Below are 13,492 nucleotides of genomic sequence, written 5' to 3' on the forward strand. Positions count from 1 at the left end.
TGAACACTTGAGTAGGACTTTGACAGGTATAAAAGATGAGGACTTCCAAGAAGAAAGAAAAATATTCAAAGGAATAAAGCTAAAAGACCTACCATGCTTAAGTGTGATCCATGTGGCCACACTTTTAAGGTTGAAATTGCTGATACCTGATTGTAAAAGGCCTTGAATTCCATTAAAGACATCTGTGTTGTTTCAGGAGCTACAGACTCATATTGCCATCAGAATTTGGTGTGTCAAGATCAACTACAGTGTGCGTAGGAGAAAGGGAGCAATGACTACTCAGTTGAAACCAGTTGTACAGGAAATTTAAGTATAGTGTCAGATGTTCTGATTTTCCAAATAAAGAATCTAAAATTTTATGACATCACCTAACTTTGAAATTTTGACAACTAATTTTTATTCTCAAGTATTTAGGAGACTTGTTTTTCTTTTTATTGACATAATATAACATTAGTTTATAATAGGTTTCAGGTATATGTATTTATTTGTCTCAGTGTGGTATATTTCATATCGTACCTACCAACAAAAGAGCAGTTATCATCCACCATCACTATCATTCTCTTCTCAATCTTCTTCTTCCCTTCTGATAACTATCATTTTGTTGTCAGAATCTAGGAGTTTGTTTTGTTTTGTTATGTTTGATTGGTTGCTTTTGCTTTTCTTTATATCCTACAAATGAGTGAAGTCATACAGTCTACTTGTTTTTGAGTTACTGCACTTAGCTTAATTACCTCAATGTCCATCCATGCTATCAAAAATGGCTGAGTAGTATTTCGTTGTGTACACACACACACACACACACACGACATCTTAAATCTTAATCCATTCATCTATTGTTGGGCACTTAGGTTCTTTCTGAATCTTGAATTATAAATAGTGTTGCCATGAACATAGGCATGTATACCTTTTCAAATTTGTATTTTCATGGTCTTTGGGTAAATTTGCAGAAGTAAGATTACTGGATTATGTGATAGTTCTTTTTTAAATTTTTGAGGAATTTCCATAATATTCTTCAAAGAGTCTATACCAATTCCCACCTATGGTACCCAAAGGTTTCTTTTCCTCCTTGTTCTCACCAACACTTTTTTTTAAGATTTATTTTTTATTTTTGCATACAGAACTGGGGTATAGGCCAGAGGTGCAGGTGCAGTGAGCGACAGAGTGGAGAGCAGAACAGGCCGACTGACCAATTATGCAGCTGAGGGGAGCAGTGGGCAGGGCAGGAAAGGTCTGCCACACCATGTGGGTCACCTCTGGAGCAGGGATCGAACTCATGCTGAAGTGGCTGTAGCTTCTCAGTGCTGTGCTTTAACCCCCTGCGCCACCAGGGAGGGCCCTCACCAACACTTTTTAAAAGTTGTTTTTTATTCTAATTCTTTGTTGTATTTTTATTGAAATAAAGGTTACTTTATAACATTCCATATAATTTGGCGGTGTAGGTTCACACCTCTACAGATTTATAATACCATGTCTACCACCAAAGCACCCATAATTCTCCATCATATTCCATTGTATTTTTTACTCCCCTTCTGCTCTGGTAGCTTCAGTCTACCCTTTGTTTTGAAGTTTGTTTTGGTTTAGTTTTGTTTGTTTGTCTTGTTTGTCTATTTGCCTCTATATTTCACATATATGTTAAATTATCTGGTATTTCAGATGGTTTCACTCATAGCAGGAATATAACAGACCAGGTGAGAAAATAACAATAACAATGAACAGCTATATACCAGAGACATTTTCTGGGGTGGGGTGGGGAATGGGATCAAATAACAGTGGGGGGAAGAAATGCACTGGACTGTGGTGATGGCACATGGGTGATTTGGTGATCGGAAGCCCATGGGGATTGCAACTGAGATGGAAAAAGGTACAAAATGATGTAAAAATAAACATATTATTTTTTAAAAATTATATGGTATTTGTCTTTCTCCTTCTGACTTATTTTGTTTAGCATAACCCTTTCCAATTCCATCCATGTTCTTTTTTTTTAAATAAAGATTTATTTATTTAACCATACAGAACTGGGGTACAGGCCCGAGATGTGGAGGGTGAGAGGATTCACCCAAGAGAGAGTGGGGAGCAGAACAGGCAGATCGACGAAGTACACTGCTGAGGGGAGCAGCGGGCGGGTCAGGAGAGGTCTGCCACGCCATGTGGTCACCTCCGGGGCAGGCGGGGATCGAACCCATGCAGAAGTGGCTTAAGCTTCTTAGTGCAGTGCTTTAACCCACTGCGCCACCTGGGAGGGCCATCCATCCATGTTCTTTTTTATCAGAATCGTTTTGGCTATTGAAGTCTTTTTGTATTTTCATAAAAATTTTAGGATTTCTTTTTTTTTTCTCTTCAGTGAAGAATTGGGATATCGATAGGGATTGTGTTGAATCAGTGTATCACTTTAGGTGAAGTGGCCATTATGACAATATTGATTCTTTTGATCCATGAGCATGGATTATTGTCCCATTTTTTTGTGTGTCTTCACTTCTTTCAGTATTGTATAACGGCTTTCATGCCTTGCTTAAATTTATCTCTATATTTAATTCTTTTTGCCAGAATCATAAATGGCATTGTTTTCATCATTTCTCTTTCTTTTACTTCATTATTTTGCATGAGATTTAACAAATGACAACATATGATAATTAAGAAAGAGGAAAGCATAAATGATGAATAGATAGAGATGTTATTTTAAAATATGGGAAACATACAAAATTTGGAAAAGAAAGCAATAACGATGTTAGAATGTTCAACTTGGAATATCTTTGCAAAAATGAAAAATACATTTGGATATTGGTCTTGAATCAAGGTAAAAAAATGATAGCCATAGCCAAAACTTTTCCAAAGAGAATGCTAACAACTTTTTACTTTAGGGTCTAGTTTTCTACTTAAGGATTATTTATTTCTCCTGCTTTAAAAAAAATACTAATTTTGTGATTTCTTGGTATTTTTATTATTATTTAGTCATCTTACAAACTATTAAATAACCTTATCACAAAATCGGATTCCAGAGAATTCCAGGGCTGAAGCAGACTACATTTATGTTTCACTTAGTCTTCCTACCATTAGATCTTAAAATTATCTCCTAATGTCATTGACAAATTATCAGACCATTTCTGCAAAGACAAATTCCAGTGACCAAGAGCTCATTCATTCCAAAATGCTTTTTTTGTTAGTATCTCTTAAATTATTCAATCTCTTTTAAAAATATTTGCCTAAAAGTTGCCTTTATAATTTCCATTTGTTGGTCTGTGATTCATACTGAATAAACAATCAAAATGGAATAAAGGGACATAGAGAAAATAGTTCAATCACAAGCAGGAAGATAAGGCAGTGAACAATTTAGTGTACTACACATTTAGGAAATTACAAATAATTTTGGAAGAGAAGTAACTACCAGAGGTGGTCACACTTAGAAATGACCAACAGACATTAGGTTGTTATAAAAGTGAATTCTTTAAAAAAGCCTCTGAGAAACAGAGGCCAGAAGTTTCCACTGAGAAGATCTGTGGGTGTGAGGGTCTAGACTGGAAAGGTGACTTACTTTTTTTATTATACCCTTTTTACTATGTTAATTCCTTGCCACTAATAAAAGACAAAATGATTCAATCTTATCGATATATGTGATTCTCCTCCACTTCTGTCCCATGTGCTGATTGTTCCTTGTATGGTTATGACATTTTAATCTCTAAGTGTCAGCTTAAATTATCAGAGATGATCTCATGACCATCTTTTTAAAGTCCATTTTTGCTCCACAGTGTTTTTCCTATAATATTGCCCATTAATTTCCCTTATACCACTTAATGATCTATAGTTATGTATATAGCTGTTTATTCATTATCTTCTTCTCTACCAGATGATAATGACCTGAGCATTTGTTTGCCACCTTTCACCCAACACCTGTACAATGTCTGGCATATAATAGTGAATAATATATAAATTTTGTTTAATGAATGCATTTCGTACAGAAGATTAAAGGTGAATTTTAGTGTAAGAAGTTTATTAGAGATGTCTTTCTACAGTGAGTCCAAAATGGGAAAAGTAGATAAAAAGTTAAGGAAGTGAGATTTAGATAAGATTTACAGACTGCAAAGTGATAGATACCTAAGCATAGGTTCAATTTTAAAGTAAGTTGTTGAATGACTATTTTTGTAGGCCCTTAAAAGTAATATTCTTACCTAATTTAGAATACATGAATTGTTTTCTGATGTAAAGGAGATATAACATACCACGAGTCTAAGAAATTGTATCAGTTCTTTTGAAGATAAATGTGATGCACTTTAGTCATAGTCTTCGAAGAATCACTACTGATCTAAATTAGAATAGTTTCATATTTTACAAATAATTAATTTTTCACTTTTTAGTTTTGTTTCATCACATGAGGAGCCAGATACTTATTTTTCAAATTCTGCTATGTCCAAGTTTGGTAGATCCTCCATGATGAAATTACCTCAACAAAGTGGAAATGCAAATATTGTAAGAAAAAGAACTTTTTTTTTCTTTTAAATTCTACCCAAATAGTTAAACTTTCTATGACTGTTATTTTTTTAACCACAAAATATAGGTCCATTTCCAAGAAAGAAAACAACAAAGCCTGTCACCAGAGATTGAAAGGTTGTGCTTTACTCATGCTGTAAAAACACCAAATTCCTCGAAACTTGCTAAGAATGTGGATTTCTTTATCAAAAATGATGAGAAAAAAGAAATTGATTTTAGGTAAGTTCTTTTTAAAGTATTTAAAGCTTTTGGCCCTCCCTGGTGATACAAAGGATTAAGGATCAGCATTATGAAGCTTTAGGCAGCCACTGTGGCATGAGTTTGATCCCCGGCCAGGTAGTTCATCCACATGGAGCAACAGACCTCTCCTGTCTCACCTGCTGCTCCCCTTAGCTGTATATTTCAGCAAATCTTCCTATTCGGCTCCCCACTGTCTCTGGTGAATCCTCTCACCACACTCCTCCTCCTGACACACATACACACACTTCTGGACTATACCCAGTTCTTACATGCATAAATAAATAAATCTTTAAAAACAATAATAATGTATTTAAAGATTTTACCAATAAAATCTTTCTACAAAGACATTCAACACTCCTTTTATCTAGCTTCATGGTAAAGATTAGAACCTAAATATCTTATTTGCTAAACACATTGAAATTTCTGAACACTGTAAATACCTTCACATAATTCACAATAGCAAGTATATGGTTGATGCAATTAAAACACTGTGTTGGTAGACTTGTTTCACTTATTTGTATACAATATATTGATACTAAGAAGTATATTGTATCAGTTGAGAAATCTATATGAGATCAATTAAATTTTCACAATTTCAGGTTGTATTTTAACCACTGAGTTCTTTCACAGTTCTTCAAGTTCAGTGAAAAAAAAATAAGGTTAGGTCAAATCAGTGCTTCTATTGCTGGTCATTTTAATGAGTAACTGTAGCAGTATCCTTTTCCCTCTTGAAGAGTCAAAGTTCATAGACCTGTTATTCATGCTTCCTTTAAATTACATTACTATCTAATATTTTTAAAGAAATAACCAAGAGATATTTTTTCCCAGAGACTTTCAGTGAGCTTATAGATAATACTGATGCTCACTTGATATGTTGACCTCTCAGTAATCTTCACATTTACCCACTTTGTATGTGTTACTACATCATATTTATTTTCTATATTTTATATTCTATATTTTAAAATAATATGTTATAAAAACAGTTATTTTGATATTTACTTTTTCTTCCCAGTAGGTATCATCCTGATGATGAAGCTGATGAAATAAAGTCTTTTCTAGGAATATTTGATGGTATTTTCTAAAACAAATCCCAAAGAAATGTCTCCTGTGTGAATAAGACAAAGCATAAAGAGACTTAGTTATAAAACATGCTTTTTTATTTTTTTAAATTAACATTTTTTTAGATTTCTCATGAATATGATCAGTTTTGTCAACTTTCCCCATTATGTTGTCATTTTGTGAAAAGTACATTTAATAGTGCTTTGCTTCAGTGAGATGATAATTAACTTGTACTTAAAAATAATATTTGGCTATTAACTAGATATTGATAGGAACTGATTTAAAATTTCATTCATAAATTTTCTTAAGAAAGGTATTCTGTGAAAGCAAAATAATGCTATACCAGTAAATCCATGTATTGTATGAATTATTAACCATACTTTAACTAAAGATTTTTAAGAATCCAGTTCTGAACCTGTTATGTAATTTAAACAATAATAAATGAAATGTTAATCAACATATATTATTGTTTTCCTTTAGCTTGACTTTTGGTGTGGTGAATTCTAAAACTTTGTTATATGTACTGTAACAGAATCTACATTATTTTCCAATGAATTATATCTTAGATATGTTTATTAATAAGTAACATGTAGGTGCTCTAAGCAATGTATATTTAATTTATTTAGATATGCAGTGTGAGGCTCATTTTAAAAATTTTAGGGAATGTGCTTTTTTTAAATGAAAGCCTTAAAAACAAGAGAAGTAAAGAAGAGAAACTTTCAGAGATTGTTTTGTTCTTATTAGTAAACATTTATGAGGTGGTGTGGTATTTATTATACTTAGATGAAAAGCTTTAAAAAAAACAAAAAACTAAGAGACTGTGTTGAAAAATAAGCACAACCAGTTCCTTTATTTTTAGTCATCTTTACAATTGATATGTTTCTGTACCTGAATCAGTCATGCTGCAACCTTTAAAGGTTATTAAGCTCTATTAAGATGAAAAATTGGTGTACTACAATCTGCATACATAGACTTTGACAGGAAAGAAATAGCAATTTAATTCAACAAGACTTATTGCGATATGCTAAGTGAAAAGCACTATACTTGGTGCTGCAAAGGATGTAAAAGATGAAAACACTGTTTTGATCTCATTGAACTTAACTTTACATTCTGGTACAGAAATTAAGACAAATAATAAGGCAGTAATGTAGAATACTTTAGAGAAGTGGTTCTCAAGTTCCAGTGTGCATTTGAATCATGTAGAGAGTTTATTTGAAAACAAATTACTGGGCACCCCACCCAGCAGGTTGACTCAGTAGGTTTGAAGTGGAGCCTGAGAATTTGCATTTCTTAACAAGTTCCTGAGTGTTACTGCTGCTTCTGTTGCTAGAAACCATATTTTGAGCATAATTGAAATAGACATATAAAGAGTTAGGAGGAAGGGCCTTTCTGGAAGCATAGGGATTAAAGTGCTTGTTGCCGACCATGCCCAGCCACTGAGGCGTGAATTCAATTCCTGGCCAGGGAGCTACCCAACATGGAGCAGCAGACCTGTCCTGTTTCACCCACTGCTTTTCTCAGCAGTGTATTTCAGTTGATCTGCATGTTCTGCTCCCCACTCTGTCTCTGGTGAATCCTCTCCTCCCTCCATACCTCTGTCCTATATTGCAGTTCTTGTATGCATAAATAAATAAAATAAATCCAAAATATAAAGAGCTATGGTGATACATAGAAAGAATAATTAATCTTGGTCATTAGTTCAGAGAAATTTTTATGGGAAGTTGAAATTTGAATTGAGTCTTGACTTGAAAAATGAATGAGGTTTTAATGAACAAATATGCGAGAGAAGGGCATTGTAGGTAGAGGGGATAATTTGAACTCCAAAGGAGGGAATTATCTATTTGGAGGAAAATTAATAGATAATTTTAAACATAGATTATTATAGGATGTGTTTAAAGTGTATCTTAAGACAAAAAGTATAGAACTTTAGATACTAAGAAACCTGAAGTTTACACAGTAGATTAATGTTGCCCAAACTAGTCTGATCATAAGAATCATCTAGATGATATATTAAATATGCAGATTCCTAAAATTCATCTAAGAGGTACTTGTTCAGAATCTCCACTGGAGGAGACGGGAACCTCTATAGTTCTAAGTAGCATTACAGCTCATTCTTTATAATCAAGCCAGTTTTGTAAATACTTGGGTAGAGAAAGATTCACTTCCTTAGCAATAAAAGTGAGTGACAAATTGACATTGTTCTAGAGATGTCTTACTTTGTGTAAGTATTTACCTGGATAATTATGTGTACATTAAACCTATTACATATAGTAACCATTTACTGGAGACCAGTCACTTAGAGTTCTTTCCATAAAGCAAATAATGACCCTAAGTTTTCCTATTTTGTAAATTAGGTTTTAAATATATAGGGTTTATTTATTCCTATTGACTGAACCACATAGTTGAGTGTTTCAGAAAAAGAATCTTTATTGGGTTAAGTTTTCAGAAGTTTTTCTCTTGGAAATGTCCATCAGCGGCATTTTTGTCACTTGTAACAATGGCATAATGATACTAGCTCATAGTTGTGGCATGAGAATTTAATAACTAACAGTACAGGAAACTCTTAGTTTAGGAATATGCATAAGTAAGTGCTCACTAAATGATAACTGTACTTTCTAAAAGGGTCTTTAACAGCACTTAAATAACCCATTAGAAGGAATGAATAATACATTATTTTTATTTGTATTATCTGAGTTGTATTACATAGAATAGAATTTGGCAAATGAACTTTTTTGACTTTCTATGTATGGATCATCCATTAAAATATTTTATCCTAGACCTCCCTCCACCATCTACTTCCTCATGCTTTCTGACAGAGTTCCCCTACCCCCATGCCCTCTTTACTAACACTCTTAATTCGTTTATAGTCGGAGCATACAAATCTATCTTAATGTTACCTTATAAAATGTAATTGTAAAATAAATTTTCTCCAAAAGTCAATTTACTAGAGTCATAGAAAGGTTCTTAACCATAACCCTACTTCTAGAAAATACTCTCATTAGGTATAGTGGAGGGTCACCTAGGTGTTACGTGGATAGCATTTACCTATGACATTCTTGATAATGACAGGTATTTGTAAAAGCATGCCTTATTTTGCTACCGTTCTCTTTAATGTGCTTTGCAGATACTGAATTTTTTATAATTTGAAGGTTTTGTGGCAATCCTGCATTGAAAATCTATTGGTGTCATTTTTCCAATAGTATGTGCTCACATCATGTCTCTCTGTCACATGTTGGTAATTCTTACAATATTTCAAACTTTTTCATTATGTTTGATGATATATGATCAGTAATCTTTGAAATTACTACTGTAATTGGTTTGGGACACCACAAACCTTGTCCATATAAGACAGCAAATTTAATTGATAATATTATGTGTGTTCATAATCCTCTTTAAATGGGCCTCTCTCTCAAATCCTTCACCTCTGTTCAGGCCTCCATGTTCTTTGGAATGCAAAAATATTGAAATTGAGTCAATTAGCAACCTACAATGGTTTCTAAGAGTTCAAGTGAAAGGAAAATTCACACATTTCTTTTTAAATCAAAATAGAGAAATAAGATTAGTGAGAAAGGCACATGGAAAGAAACCAAGACAGGCTAAAAACTATGCCTCTTGTACCAAACAGTTGTAAAGGAAAAGTTCTTGAAGGAAATTAGAAGTGCTACGTCAGTAAGTACACAAATGATAAGAAATAAAATAATCTTACGCTGATATAGTTTTAGTGGCCTGGATGAAGATCAAGTCAACCACAACATTCCCTGAAGCCAAAACCTAATCCAGCATAAGGCCTCACTCTATCTGTGAAAGCTGAGAGGTGTGGAAGCTGCAGAAGAAAAGGTTGAAGCTAGCAGAGATTGTTTTACAAAGTTTAAGAATTTATCTCTGTGACATCGAAGTGCAAAGTGAAATAGTGAATGTTAGCTACAATAAGTTATCTAGAAGACTTGGCTAAGTAAGAGAAAGGTGGCTACTAAACGAATTTTCAGCATAGATGAAATGGCATTGTATTGAAAGATAGTGCCTTCTAGGACTTTGATAGCTAGAGAGAAGTCAATCCTTGACTCCAAATGTTTAAATTCTCTTGTTAGGTATAATACAGGGCTCACAGGATGCTTATCAGCTTTTAGCATTTAGGTACTTTTAAATTAAGGGGTGTACATTTTTTTCTTAGATGCGATGTATTTGCACACAATAGGCTCTGGTATGCTTTTATATACACTGAAAAACAAACAAAAAAAATTGTGTAACTTCATTAGAGTATTTGCTTCATTATAGTCTGGAATTAAACCCTCGATATCACTGAGGTACCCCAGTATTTAAGAATTTACCTTTGTGGGAATACAGAAGGCACTGGTGACACACAAGACAGGGCAATGAGCAGTAAGCTGAACTGTTAAGGTACGTAAGTGAACTAAAAATTTCAGTGTGTTTGGGCCCTCCTGGTGGCTCAATGAGTTAAAGTGCCAAGACTGGATCTGCTTTGGGGCGTTGGGGAGGGGGGAGAGTGACCCCATGGGGTGGCAGACCTGACCAGCCTGCTGTTACCCTCAGTGTATTAGTATATTTCAGTACATCTGCCTGCTTCCCACTCTGTCTCTGGTGAATGCTCTCACCCCAGACCTCTAGCCAAATTAATCTTTAAAAACTTTTTTTTCAGTGTAGGTTTTGCAGAACAAAAAAGGAAATCCTCACTTTTCTTTTGGCACTTCGACTCCTCTCTGCCCCTAGTTAAATGCCTTGCAGCTCCAAGTCTCATCTAAAGATGAGAAAGACCTGGGAGCTAGTTTGAAAGTTTCTGGCCTCATTTCATCCGTTCTGAGTGAGAATCTGCATTTTAACAAGATCCCTAGGTGATTTTGTGCACATTAAGGTGTGAAAAGCACTTGTTTAAAGCAGAAAGGAAGGGAAGCAATATCAGAAATTTAAGAGAATCCATTCCAGGAGACAAGTGTAAGAGTAATGATGATTACTTAGTTTTCTTCACATATATTTTCTATTTTAAATGTAACATGGTGATATAGTTCTTGTTTAATTGCCTTTCAGGTTAGGTTGTTTTCTTCACCGACTGTGTAAATTATCTTTATAATTCTCATGTATCAACTGGATTTTTTTTTTTTTATGTAGCTTGAGAGGCACTTAGATGCTCTGTAGAGTTTTGTTTTAATTAACATAATAAAAGCAGATAATTCAAAAGCGAGATTTTTATCTTGCTTCTTCCCATTTCACTACAAAAACCTTTCCCTAAACAAGCATCTACCTTAAAAATCCTTATATACTTGAACAAAACAAAACACATAGGACTCTGAAATTTTAGGAAAATGTGACTAAAGCTGCACTTGCATATTATATATTGTAGCTATAAATTTTTTATTAAAATTTAGCTGGCATTAGCATTTTGCCTGAAGTGTGCCTCCTAACTGGAGATGGCTCCAATTCCAATGATAAAGTCATCAGTTTTTTAGTTTGTTTGTTTTTTCCCCACCATAGTTAAACAGTTTGGAAAACTTAACCTTTTACCACTTATAAATTAAAACAAAATCTGGAAGAATTATATTACATTTTTTCTCATGTCAAGTATATTAAGAATTTAGCAGTACAAATTATCCAAGTTACAGATTATCAAAAGATCAACTAAATGAAGTTCATATTTAAAATAAAAGAAAGGACAAACAATCTATAAACAGGGTGATGAGAGGATTCACCAGAGACAGAGTGAAGAGCAGAACAGGCAGACTGACTGAAATACACTGTTGAGGGGAACAGTGAGACAGGAGAGGTCTGCTGTGCCATGTGGGTCACCTCCCTAGCTGGGGATTGAACTTGCTTAAGCAGCTGTGGGTAGCTTCACAATGCTGTGCTTTAACCCCTTATACCACCAGAAAGGGCCCTTGATCTTCTTGCTGTTGCTTTTCTCAGTTGGTTTCATGACCTTGCTTTTCTGTTATACCTTTACTTTCTTATGGTACCCCTTCCTTCTGCTGTGAGCTTGATCATGGCTTCGAGATCAGACTTTCCTGCTTCTGTGCCTATTTCTGCTTTGTGCCCTTGTTCTATTGTACCTGCCTCTAACAATATGATATTCTCTATTGATTGTGTATGTCTTTTCTTATCCTTACTTTTATTTTTATAATAGTTTATTTTTACATAATTTTGTGACTTTTTCCATCTCAGTTGTAATCCCTGTGTGCTTCCCATCACCAAATCACCCATGTGCCATCACCATAGTTCAGTGCACATCCCTCCCCCCACCATTTTTTATCCTGTCCCCCATCTCACACCTGTAAAGTGTCTCTGGTATATATATAGTTGTTTATTATTATTATTATTGTTATTTTCTCTTGGTCCTTTATACTCCTGATATGAATGAAACCATCTGGTATTTTTCTTTTTCTTTCTGCCTTATTTCACTAAGCATGGTCTCCCAGCTCCATCCATGTTGCTGCAAAAGGCATGTATTTATCTTTTTGATCTCTGAGTAATATTCCATTTTATATATGTACCACATTTTTTTAATCAGGTCATCTACTTTTGGACATTTGGTTTGATTCCATGTCTTTCCTATTGTAAATAAAGCAACAATAAACATGGGGGTACAGGTGTCTTTTTGAATTAGTGTATTTTGTGTCTTTTGGGTAGATACCTTGGAGTAGGATTGTTGGGTCATATGGAAGCTCCATTTTTAGCAGTTTGAGAAACCGCCAAACAGTTCCCCATAGTGGTTGTACTAGTTTGCATTCCCACCAGCAGTGCAGGAGAGTTTCTTTTTCTCCACATCCTCGCCAACATTTGTTGTTGGTAGTTGTTTTAAGATGTGCCATTTTCACTGGTGTGAGGTGGTATCTTATTGTGGTATTAATTTGCATCTCCCTTATTACAAGTGATGTTGGACATTTTTTCATTTGCTTGTTGGCCAACTGCATTTCCTCTTTGGAGAAGTGTCTTTTTAGCTCTTCTGCCCATTTTCTGATGGTGTTGTTTATTTTTGTTGAGTTTCATCAGTTCTTTGCATATCTTTGTGATCAATCCTTTATCACTAGTTTTGCATGAGAAATTTTTCCCAATCCGTGGGATGTCTGTTTTTTGTAATGTCTCTTGTGCTGTACAGAAGCTTTTTAACTGTATGTAGTCCCATCTATTAATCCTTTCCTTCACTATCATTGGACTGGGTGCTGTATCTTCAAAGACTTTATTGAGGTATATGTCTTGTAGTGTTTTGCCTATATTTGCTTCCAGGTATTTTATGATTTCCATTCTTATGTCTAGGTCTTTAATCCATTTCAAGTAGTTTTTTGTGCATGGTGCGAGGTAGTGATCTAGTTTCATTTTTTTGCATGTGGCTTCCCAGTTTTCCCAGCACCACTTGTTGTACAAACTTTCTTTGTTCCATTGTATCTTCTTTGCTCCTTTGTCAAAGATTAGCTGCCCATAAACCTGTGGGTTTATATCTGGGTTTTCTATTCATTCACTGGTCTGTGTGTCTGTTCTTGTTCCATTACTGTGCAATCTTGATTATTATGGCTTTGTAGTATAGCTTGAAGTTTGGAATTATAATGCCTCTGTTCTCTTTCTACCCTTACTTTTATTATGATCAGACTTATTATGTTTTGTTTCTAATATTTCCATGTCTTTCTACTTCTTTCCTGATAGTTTCCTTTCTAATCAAATTTTTCTTTCTCCTTGAATATTCTCATGGTTTCTTTCTCTCCTCTTT

General features: G+C 34.4%; 1 protein-coding gene across 1 annotated transcript in view; it reads left to right on the forward strand.

The window, feature by feature from the left end:
• The window catches only part of HFM1 (HFM1, ATP-dependent DNA helicase homolog (S. cerevisiae)), a 64,509-nt gene extending 58,705 nt beyond the window's left edge, over positions 1-5,804 (forward strand). The window contains 3 exon segments of the mRNA XM_004689786.1: positions 4,350-4,461; positions 4,550-4,701; positions 5,735-5,804. Coding sequence (XP_004689843.1) covers positions 4,350-4,461; positions 4,550-4,701; positions 5,735-5,804 — 334 coding nt within the window.
• The last annotated feature ends 7,688 nt before the right edge of the window (positions 5,805-13,492 follow it).

This window comes from Condylura cristata, unplaced genomic scaffold (genome assembly GCF_000260355.1).
Source record: "Condylura cristata isolate star-nosed mole 26May11 unplaced genomic scaffold, ConCri1.0 scaffold00026, whole genome shotgun sequence".
Lineage (NCBI taxonomy): Eukaryota > Metazoa > Chordata > Mammalia > Eulipotyphla > Talpidae > Condylura > Condylura cristata.